Source organism: Typopeltis vanoorti, chromosome 23 (genome assembly GCF_054136105.1).
Source record: "Typopeltis vanoorti isolate ZY-2024b chromosome 23, IOZ_Tvanoo_1.0, whole genome shotgun sequence".
NCBI classification, from domain to species: Eukaryota; Metazoa; Arthropoda; class Arachnida; order Uropygi; family Thelyphonidae; genus Typopeltis; species Typopeltis vanoorti.
Genome location: NC_143571.1, coordinates 64,671,999 through 64,684,209, shown reverse-complemented (window position 1 = coordinate 64,684,209; position 12,211 = coordinate 64,671,999). Strand labels below are relative to the sequence as shown.

The following is a 12,211-nucleotide window of genomic DNA, read 5'->3' as shown; positions in this document are numbered from 1 at the left end:
TAAGTGGCTGATAAAAAAAAAAAAAAAGACAGTATTTCATATTTTATCAGAACAGCCCGCATCATCTTCGGAACCAAGCAGTAAGAGGCAAAAAATGTAATATATGCATTTGATTTTTGCAATATTCGCTGTGTATGTTTTGTATTGAATATAAATACAATAAATATTATAATAATATATCTCTCTATTGCGATTTTTTTTTCGACGGAGCCGTGAAATAGTTTAATTTTTGCAAAGGGAGCTCTGACATCCAGAAGTTTGGGAAGCACTGATCTAGGACAATGACTTCACTGTTCGTCTGGATTGTAGATTGTTGAGTTTGATGGAGAGGAAAGTGAAGAGGTCTTTGTAGGTTTAAGAGTTGGGAAACCAGTAAATTCAGGAGATGAATGTTACTACTAAGTGGGACAAAGAAACTTTCAGCTAGAGGAGTTCAAAAGCAAGGCATTCTGAATTTGGCATTTTCTGGCATGCTATGTCACAACATACAAAGGCACACGTGTCAAAATTGTTAGTAGAAATTAGTAATACTATAAACTTAACCATGCCATACTGTCATAGTATTCTGTACACCCCAAGAGGGTATGTAATCAGGAAATTGATGATGATGATAAACAGACTGTTTACCATGTTCTCAAATTCAGTTACTTTCAAGTCTCTTTAACAGAAGTTGTTAAAACAAATTATGTAAAAATACCACTTTAAATGGAAAGAATATAAAGTGAGATGAATGTCATTTGTGAATAGTATAGTATAGTATTGCCTTGCGAAGAGCGGTAGGAGTCTGGTTAGAAAGTGATAGTGGAGTTAATATGTGTAGAAAGTGTAAAGAGAATGAGGACTTCAAGCGTGTTTCGTGTATCGAGACTGATATCGTTAACGGTAGTCAGAATGTAGAAAATGGCGGTGTACTAGAGAATTGCGTGGTAGTGCCAGATATGTGTGAGAGCGTCGCTGAAAGTGTAAATGAAGGTAGAAACACCGAAGGAATGGATGATTTGATCGATAATGAAAATGGTGAGATAAATGCGAGTAGCGAAATTGCCCGTTTACATGGCGCGATACACAGAGCCAAACGACAACTGGAGCGTATGCAAAAATGTGTGTTGAACGTACCGACAAATAACCGGCGGAAGTCTGTGACGGCAAAAAATAGAATGTACGTAAACGTCAATAAAATGAAGGAGCGAGTGCTGTATGGGGATTCGCTATTAAGAGGCGTAATAATTGAGAGTTTAACGAAGTCATACCAGCCGGGTGCGAACATAAAGGACGTCAGCGAATCTATTCGACTGCAAAAACAGAGGGTGAAAGAGATGATAATAGTGGCAGGAACGAATGATTTGAAAGAGGACAAAATGGAAATGATAGAGGATGTGAGGGAGTTGTTTGAGGTAGCAAAAGAGAAGAGTGAGAGAGTTAGGATGGTGAGTATCTTACCGCGGTATGACAGCGAAGTGTTTAGAAGGAGGGCCATAATTGCCAATGACTGTATGCGTGGGTTATGCATGGAGAGTGGTGTGGAATTTGTGGATGTGTGGAATGAGTTCGATGGGCGAAAGGACTTATATAAGATGGATGGGTTACATTTGAATGGAGTTGGTGTACGGAGACTTGAAAGAGTGTTGATGAATGATGTGGAAGTGGATGTACAGACTCAGGGAAACTAGATTTATTAAGAGGGGGGGGAGTAGATATGCAGACTTTAGGGGGGGGCAGTTAAGTGTATGAATGAGTATATTACGCCCGGGCGAGTACGACGGACAACAAATCAGAATGGGATAATTAGTATAAGGAATCAAAGTAGGGATGGGACAAATGGGCTTCTGCGATTCATGTACACTAATGCCAGGAGTATTTAGAACAAGAAGGAAGAGTTTTTGGCCATGGTTGGCACTTCCAGGCCACAGGTTGTCGGTATTAGTGAAACATGGCTGACAGAGGATGATAAAGCTAGTGGGATTGAATGCGATGGGTATAGCGTGTTCAGGAGTGACAGGGTGAATAAAAAGGGGGGAGGAGTGTTATTGATGATAGCTGATGAGCTTCAGCCAAGGAGTATAGAATTTGAACTGCAGGATGGGGAAAAAAGCACATTTGAGGCTGTTTGGTGTGAGATACAATCTAGCAGAACAAAATATACAATTGGGTGCTGCTATAGACCGGGTGATGGAGTGGATGGTGGGAATAGTATGCATAAGCAAATAGAAGAAATGAATGGAAGGAGGGTAATTATTATGGGTGATTTCAATTATGGTAACATTGACTGGAAAGAGGAGAGGGCACATGGGAGGAAGGAATTGGATTTTATGCAGTTATTAAGGGACAACTATCTACGGCAACATGTATTGGAAAATACCAGGGGGCAGAGAGTGCTGGACCTAGTAATTGCAACTGAGAATGTAGCTGTAACGAACATGACCATGTTGCCACCAATTGGTGAGAGTGACCATAAGGTCATGACTTGGGAGGTGGCTAAAGGAGTCGAATTTACAATTAAGACAGGGTATATGTGGAATTACCGGGCTGGTAAGTATGACAAGCTTAGGTGTGTGCTTGGCTCAATGCCATGGCATGTAAAACTGCAAGGGCTGGATGTTGATGGTGCATGGGAGGTGGTTAAGAACTGTTTGCAGGAGGCAATGGTTGACTGTATACCAAGAGCCCGAATAATAAATCAGGTAGGGGTTAAATGGATGAATAACACTATTAAGCTTGAGCTGCAAAAAAAGAAACAATTGTGGAGGGAATTTAAGGAGAAGGGTGACCATCAGGTGCATGAACAGTATAAAGCTCAGGCCAGGATGGTAACAAGGGTGGTAAGAAAAGCAAAAGCAGATTACGAAAGGAAATTGGCCATGCAGGCTAAAGAGAATCCCAAACAGTTTTTTCAATATGTTGCAAGTAAAAGGAAAAATGCTCATGGTAGAATGATCTTAAAAAATGCTGAGGGTAGGGAGGTAACTGAATCAGTCGATGTTGTGGAATTACTGAGCGAGCACTTTGCAAGAGTATATCATCCAGGTGGTGGCTTTGCGGAAATGGAGGAACCAACAGCTTATACTGGAATTGTGATGAATGAGGTAGAGGTAACTAGTCTATTACAGAACCTCAATGTCAATACATCTGTGGGATTGGATGGTATACCAGCTCGTGTCGTACGTGAAGCGGCCAAAGAATTGTCAGTGCCCTTGACCATTATGTTTAATTTGAGCCTCAGGACTGGGTCAGTCCCAAGGGGGTGGAAAGAGGGGAAAATAGTTCCACTGCACAAAGGTGGTTCCAAGGCTGCTGTTGAAAATTACCGGCCAATCAGCATAACAGGAATCATTATCAAGGTCTTAGAGAAAATAGTCAAGAGGAAAATACAAGATTGGATAGAAGAAAATGGGATACTGTATCGGGGACAGCATGGTTTTGTGAAGGGTAGGTCATGCTTCAGTAACTTGCTCACGTATTATAACACAGTGACGGCTGAACTGGATAAGGGTAATGGGTTTACAGTGATTCTGCTGGACCTTGCTAAGGCCTTTGACAGGATACCACATGGAATTCTAATCAGTAAATTGCAGCATATGGGAATGGACATAGGGTTGGTGAGATGGATAGGAGGGTGGTTGACGGAGAGATATCAGAGAGTGGTTTACTCAGGAGTAGAGTCCACTAGACGGCCTGTGACTAGTGGTGTACCACAAGGATCTGTTCTTGGACCACTGCTGTTTAATTTGTTCATAAATGATATAGGAAAGGATCTGGGAGGAACAGTTCATTTGTTTGCGGATGATGCGAAGTTGGGTAGGGCAATAGTGAATGCAGATGACGTCAAAATTTTGCAGGATGATTTGGATAGATTGGAGGTCTGGGCTAGGGAGAATGGATGTCAATTTAATGTGGCAAAATGTAAGGTTATGCATTTTGGGGTGAAAAGATGGGAGGCAGTTTACTGCATTGGTGGAACCGTGCTCCAGGAAATTGATGAGGCACGAGATTTAGGAGTGTTGGTGGATAAGGAATTGAAATTTAGGGGACACATTGCAAAAGTGGCCAAATCAGCTCATCAAATCACTTGGTTGCTGAAGAATACGTTGACAAGCAGAGACAAGCAGGTTATTGTTCCTCTGTATCGAGCCTTGATAAGACCTCATCTCGACTACTGTGCTCAGATTTGGTCACCTAGGTTTCTTCTTGATGGGGAGGAGGTGGAGAGGATCCAGAGGCGAGTGACCAAGATGATAGCAGGTCCGTGGAATGAACCGTATGAGAACAGGTTGAGGATTTGTGGGTTGCAAAAATTGGTTGATAGGCGGAGGAGGGGAGATATGATTGAGACATTCAAATTACTGAAGGGTTTCTATAAAATTAATTCAGAAGATATTTTTGAGAACAGGGCTGGTTGTGGGAGGACTAGGGGACATCCATGGAAACTGGGCAAAAGTGTGGTTAGTAAAGGTGTTAGAGCTGGGTTCTTTACTTTTAGAGTAGTGAATGAGTGGAATGCGCTCCCTGAGTCTGTGGTGGATGCTGTGACAGTGAATGAGTTTAAGGCGAGGTATGATAGATACTGTATGAATGTCGAATAGTTGTGATGAAAATGATTTGGGGCCTCCCTCGATGAGTCTAATGACTCCCTGGAGTTGCCCGTAATAATAATAATAATAATAATAATAATAATAATAATAATAATAGTATGATTTCAGCTGTAAATAATAAGTGGAGAAAGATTGTAAAATATGGAATGAAATTTGTGACAGGAAAAGTTCAAAAATTACTATTAAGTTTGATTCATGCTATTAGTCTATGAAGTTGAATCTTCAAAAACTGGAGGGAAAAGAAGGCCCATAAATTTTCCTTTGAAATCCTAACAGACGATTTTGTGAGAGGGGAGGTGGGGGGGAATTCAAAAATTACTTACGTTTGATCCACCATGACATGGTGGATCAAACTTAACAGTAATTTTTGAAAAAATTAACTATTAGTCTATGAAGTTGAATCTTCAAAAAGTGGAGGGATTAAGAAGGCCCATAAATTTTCCTTTGAAATCCTAACAGATGATTTTGTGGGGGGGGGGGTAAAGCTTTTTAATAATTTTGATATTAAATTTACAGAATACCTATAAAATGTTTAAAATCTCAAAAAAGAGAGAAATTGTGTTATTTTGTGAGCTGTTATTTTTATTTAATTGTGTTGTGTGAAGAATGGCACTTTTTTGTTTCTTTATTTTAATTGATTGTATGTTGTAGTTTAGATGGTTGAGAAATATTAGTGCTTTGTTGGCCATGAAAGCAAATTATTAAACATATCTACACATTATAGACATATCTACACTAATATTTAGTGTAGATATGTCTATAATGTAGTAGAAGTGGAGAAATTTTTTAAGGCTTTATAGAAAACAACTGACACAATGAAAAATGAAAAGTTGGTCCTTGTTGGGGATCTAAATAACAGAGTAGGAAATGATTGTCAGACATACAAAAATGTTTTGGGAAAATTTGGAGAAAAGAGCAAAGCTAATAATAATGGCAAATACCTGTTGGATTTCTGCTCAGAACATGGACTGGTTATTACTAACACAATCTTCCAACATAAAAGATTGCACAAATTCACATGGAGAGAAGAGGCAAGGAATAAGAAAAGTCTCATTGACTATGTTATTGTTGATACTGATGTTTTCTCCTTGGTGCAGGACACCAGAGTGTACAGAGGATTTGAAATTGGAAGCGATCACTATTTAGTCTTGTGTAGGATAAAATTGAATTTAATATTGAAAAGAAAAACATATAAGAAGTTTTAAAGTGAATAAAAGCTGAGCAGCTCTCAGATATGAACTGTAGACTAAAATACACAAACATTATTGAAGAAAAATTGAAAGAGTTTGTGAACAGGAACCAAACCTTGGAGATTCGGTGACAAGCCCTGAAGAAAACATTAATTGATTCAGCCAGAGAGGCATGTGGTGAGGTTGTCTGCAAGGATAGAAATCCATGGTGGAACCAGGATGTTAAAGAGGCAGTGAAGGAAAAGAAGAAAGCATATCAAAAGTTCCTGGCAAATAAGTCAGCTTGTGCTCTTAGAGAAAACAGAAACAAATGCAAGAAAGCTAAACATTGTGTAAAACTAGCTAAACAAAACAAACCTTGTGCATCTTCTCGTTTACCACACCTCTAATGATTGAATCACCATACAACACCACTCGTGGGTCTTTCATTACCATTTTCATACCTATATCATTTGTTTTTATCTTCTTTTTCACTCTTCCATACATATCTACATTTATCTATACATATATGCTAACCACTCTGTCGGCCTGGCTGGCAGAGTGGTTAGCGTATCCGTTTTTCACCCAAAAGGCTGCAGGTTCGAATCCCGCCCTGAGCACAAATGTTTGTGATTGTCTGTGGAAATACTAGTGGTGGTCGGCAGTAGATGGCGTTGGTGTAATTGCGGTCAGTTGCAGAGCTGTAGAGCACGTGCCCTCTCTGGAGGTGTCAAACAATAATATAATAAAATCTTCACCAGTTTTCAAATCTTGCATCCTTTTTTTTTTTGCTATCAGTCACTGCTGCTATTTTATCACCAGTCTCACTCTCTTGTTTGCCATCAATCCTGCTCACCACTTTATCGTTAACTGCACTGTGTTTTTCAACGTCATTATTGCCCACTTTACTGTTAATTTCACTCTGTTTTTTAATGTCATATAAATTATCTTATCACTGTTTTATCAACAATCAAACTTTTTTCAGCCTATCATTTCCACACATTCTCTGAATATTCGCACAATCTTCAACTGCCATATCAGTTATATGGCAGCTGAAGATTGTATATACATATTACATTCATAGCACCATGCAATTTTTGAAAAATCCATGCCATCTACTTTATTTGTCTTTTGCAACAAACCTACGCAATGATTTGCCTTTCACCACCATGTTGTATCAGTGTGCTAAGTTTAATGATTTTGTAAACAAACTTAAATAAGTCCACACACTACAAACACTAAACACACACAGCTTCTACCACAATTCTTACACATAAACACACACTTATTTAATTAGTCAAAAAGTTATCTGAACAGGGAGAATTCTCTACACAAACCTTTCAACAAAACACCACCTGGCATATATTTTAGTCATCTACTTACTTATTAATAATTTGATAGCTAACTGGATGAAGGAGATGAATATACAGTAGTATACTTACATTTTGCAAAGACTTTTGATAGATTACTACATGATAAGTTGATAGTCAAACTAGAGTAGATGAGAGAAATAAGAGATCTTGTGGGGATAGACTAGTGCATTAGATTGGAGAATGGCTATCGGTTAGGTATCAGCAAGTTTTGTATGAGAGAGCAATATCCCAAAAGAGAAAATCACTAGTGGTGTACCTCAGGGTCTGTTTTAATGCCATTGCTGTTTAACTCCTGTATGTCAGTGATATTAGGGAAGATTTGAATGGGGATATTCAGTTGTTAGCAGATGATGCAAAGTTGGGAAGAACTAAGAGGAGTAGTAGAGCATATGTTGTGCCCTTACAAGAAGACTTGAATACATTGAGTGAATGGGCATGGGAGTGGAGCTCACGGTTCAATGTTGAGCAAATGTAAGGTTTTAAAATTTGCAAAAGAAAGATGGGATGTAGAATTTACCCTTGGTGGAGATATATTGTTCGAGGTGGAGGAAATAAGAGATTTTGGGGGATGACTGTGGATGAGTATCTAAAATTTAAAGGACATATTGCTAAAATTGTGAGGACAACACAATGAATTCTGGGGATGATGTGGATAAAACTGACTTGTAGAAGTAAGGACATTCTGTTTCCATTGTATAAGGGTCTGATTAGGCCACATATGGACTACTGTGCACAGATTTGGTCACCTAGTTTTCAAAATGATGAAGAGATGCTGGAGAGGATACAGAGGTGATTGACCAAAATAGTTTCTGATCTCTGTAATGTTGAATATGAAGAAAGGTTGAGATGATACAATTTGCAGTCTAGTGGATAGAAGGAAGAGGAGTAATATGATAGAGATGTATAAGTTAATAAGGAGTTGTTTTAGGATTAACGTTGAAGAGGTTTTTCATAAAATGATGAGAGATTGGGAAGAAAAAGAGGTCATCTCTGGAAGCTATATCAGAAGGATGTGAGAAGCAGGTTTTTTGCATGGAGATTATGAATGATTGGAATGCATTGCCTGAGAGCATGGTGTCTGCAGAGAATTTGAATGTGCTTAAGGTGTATAACAAAAGGGATTTCCTAGACGAGTCTGTGACTCCATGTGGTCTCAGGATAATAATAATAGAAATGGAGGGGGCACAGTGTTTTTCATGCAGTTAACAAGGACAAGAAGAGAGGGGGAGGTGCCATTGATAGCAAGGGGAAAATACTGGTAACGATTTAGAGGCAACATGGCATGACGTGGAGATTGACAGGACAATATGCAAAGGAAAGTGGAAGGTGTGATGAAGAAATATATATGCAACTTGAGTTTAGTGAATAAAGGAAGGGTGATTATTCTCTTTGATTTTAATTATGGTAATAAAGACTGGGAATTCCTTAAGGATCAAAGCCATATAACTGGGAGGAGACCTCAACATTACCTTTAAGGAATTTTATTTTTATATGTTACACAATTTTAACTATAGTTCAGAATACTGTAAGCAGTTTTGTAATCATATAGTTCTGAAAGTAACTATATGATTATAAAGAAAATTATACTTCTTATTTCTTAGTTAAGAGCTTTCTAATGCACAATTATTTTCCAATTTAAAAAAAAAAGACTTCAAAACAGGAAGAATGTTGATTTCTAAAGTAAAACAGAAATAAACACAGTACCTGAACATTTAATCTTTGTCAACTTGTTACCAATAACCGGAATTCTGTCTTGATCTTCTTTAGGAGCTGGAACAAATCCCCATTCAAATACATTGATGTATACTGGAACATCTTTGTGCAGACTGGCAATATGGTCATCCTATAATTAAGTATATAATTATTTAATATAAATATGTATATATTTTTATTCCTTCCCTCCTCTTTTACCTTGCGATATCGAGGATTTTTCTACATTTAACCGCTATTGTATCAAGGATAAGGTAGTTAGTCCTATGCCTCCCAGTGTATCCTATGTCTGTAGATGTGCGTGTTCATGGACCCCAAGTTTCCGGGTGAAAAAACCCCTACCTCCGTATGAGATTGTCTAAGTCACCTTTAGTCGAAAGAGACCAGATAAAGGTACCTGATGTCACTGAAGGGAATCAAATCCAGGTCTTTCCGACCAAAGGGCTTTGTCTGTACTGACTGAGCTACGGAGGCTCATATAAATATATAATTATTTAGTATTTAATATATCTATATATACATTGTGTTTCAAAATACCCATTACAAACTTCTAGCTTATGTAGGGTGGACAGGGTAGATCAGGTTTTGATAAGCAGCTTATGTCCTCAAATCACCGTTGTAATGGTACAGATCAGACTTTATTACAAGTCTGTGCTGAGATGAGTTCAGCCACTGTTATAGATAGGCCATTAATATCAGGAGGTGGTTTGTGGTGACTAGGAAAAAGATGTTTATGTAATTTTATCATGAACTCAACCACAACAAATGGGTGATTGAGTCGTTTTGGTAGAGTCTCTCACAATGAACAGTTTGGATCACCCCTCAGATTGAGTTCATGCTGAAACCATAAAAATCCTCTCCCTAGTGATGATAATGCAGTGTTGCATTGATGCACATCACATTAATGCACAATAGCAAATTACACAAATGCTGCCTATGCCAACATGATGTTAATGTACTGCAATGCTCGATGTAATGGGAGGGCTGCCTGTCAGTTTCCCACATCATCCAACTCCATTGCACATCCTTTTCCAACGTGAATCAGTGGTTGAAGGAAACAGGTTCCTTCAATACCAACAGGCATTGAAGGAACTTGCCGTTACCCCAGGCTTTGATGAGGAGGTGCTTCATCAGGTTGAGGAGAACCCTTCTGTGAGTACCCATGGCACTGCACATGACATGGGTGTTCCTTACTCCAGCACCTGGCAGACTCTTTGTGCCAATCAGATGCACTCTTTCCAGTCTCAGAAGGTTCACGTACTGGGCCCAACCAGTTTTGCACCACAGGTTGGGTTCTGTAGGTGGTTCAGTCAATCAATGTTGTGAGAAGAGCCCTGATTTCAAAACTGGTGCACTTCACTGATGAAGCTGTATTCACTAGGGAAGGCATGTGGAATTCCCAAAACAGCCACGTTTGATCCAGGGACAACCATCACATCACTCACTGCCATGGATTCCAGAACAAGTTTACTGTCAACATGTGGGCAGGCATCGTTGGTTATGAATTGATCAGACTGTATTCTTTTCCACCCTTTCAGAATGGCCCCATGTAGTTGATGTTCCTGTAAGAGACACTGCCATTCTTTGGAAGATGTGCCATTGCACATTAGGCAACATGTGTGGTTTCAGCATGACAGTGCACTACCACACTTTTCAAGTGACATCCGACACTACCTCCACTAAACATTTGGTGGCGATGGATTGGCAGAGGTGGCCCTTGTATACTCATTGGAATTTTTTTTTGGGGGGGGGGCACATGAAGAGTCTCATGTATGAATGTGGAGTTGGTAGAAGATTTGTTGGCAAGGATACGGACTACAGCAGCAAAATCCAAACCATGTCAGGCATTTTTGAAAGAGTGTACCAGAACTTGCTATGTAGGACAGGTAGTAATGCATGCTGTGAAATTGGAGGTCAAAACTTCGAGCACCTTTTGTTAATGTTTATGAAATTTAAATGTAATTTACCCTATGTCTGATGTTTATGTTCTTTGTGATATGCACGTGAAACATTTTAGACCTACTATTGCAACGATGTGTTTGGGGACATGGATTGCTAATCAAAACCTGATCTATTCTTATCCCCCTGAATTACCCTAGAAGTTTGTAATGGGTATTCTGAAACTATAATTATTATTATTAACAGAAAATTTCTCAACTACATGGAATCAATAGCATCTACTTTGCAGGTCTTGGGGGGGGGGAATGTAGGTAAGCCATACATCCAGAACAAGAACTAAAGAATTTAAGTTTCTTTGTGATTTCAGGAGGCCAGGAAGAAACTTTTTTTGAGTCAAATTAAATTTTTTTATCTGAGATTTAGTGGAATCATAATCTAAAGGTATATAGATTAATTGGCATTAAAGAAATCAATGGCACTACCCTTATCGGGTCTGGTGATGACCATACGCTTATCTTTGCACAGTTTATTGAGGGCACTGAGTTGGCAGAATACAATAGCAAATGGATATCACATGCCTTTACATTATGATTCTACTAAATCTCAAATAAAAAAATTAAAAGTCTACTAAAAAAAAAAAGATTCTTCGTGATCTCCTAAAATCACAAACAAATATAAACCTTTTCATTCTCATACCCCCCCCCCCACTGGATATATGGCTTACCTGAAATCCACACACCCAATATTCCCTAACAGCAACATCACACATAAGAAGAACTCTACCCATTTTATGTATGATGTAGTATGGCCAGACTGAAAATCTAATTGTTAATAATAAAGATATCCTTTCCCTGCTAATTTTTTTATGGAAAACAAGCTCTTGACTCAGCCCATCTCAAACATTCAATCTGGCTAAGATAAGGTATGTCGATGACATATTCTTTATTTGGCCTAATTTATGATGGTCTTAAGGGTGTTGACAGTTTTTCACTTCGTTAGACTATAATAAATTTAGTTTAATCCTTTATCCAGGTGTGAGCAAACAAAGTTTGCACCTGAAAGTATCTTCAGGACTGGGGTAAGGTAGTACAACCCCAGGCAACTCATTGCAAAGGTGGAGTAAGCTAACAGCACTCCTATCTCAGTATCTCCCATAATGCAAAGCACATCTCCTTGCAGATATGTATAATGTTATGCATTAAGGGAAGGGCCACTACCTAGACTAGTTTCGACCTTTATTGAGGTATCTTCAGTGGGAACCAGGCCCAAGTGGAGATAGCAGGCAGAAGCATTAGCAAGGTCATCTCTACCCACAGGAGTTGCCAAACGGTGTGCCACCTTTTTATTAAATTACTCTGGATTTAGAGAAAGATGTTGAAAGTTTATTTTTCACTTGGTTAGAAGTCCTGAAGATACTTTCAGGTGCAAACTTTGTTTGCTCACACTTGGATAAAGGATTAAACTAAATTTA

At 38.7% G+C, this 12,211-nt stretch overlaps 1 protein-coding gene across 2 annotated transcripts in view; it reads right to left on the bottom strand.

Annotated features, from left to right (window-relative positions):
* Positions 1–12,211, bottom strand: part of LOC150093916 (PIH1 domain-containing protein 2-like) — a 44,049-nt gene that overhangs the window by 20,100 nt on the left and 11,738 nt on the right. For both annotated transcript variants that reach the window (XM_090412764.1, XM_090412765.1), the window contains exon 3: positions 8,836–8,974. In XM_090412764.1, coding sequence (XP_090268890.1) covers positions 8,836–8,974 — 139 coding nt within the window. The remainder of the gene's footprint in view (positions 1–8,835; positions 8,975–12,211) is intronic.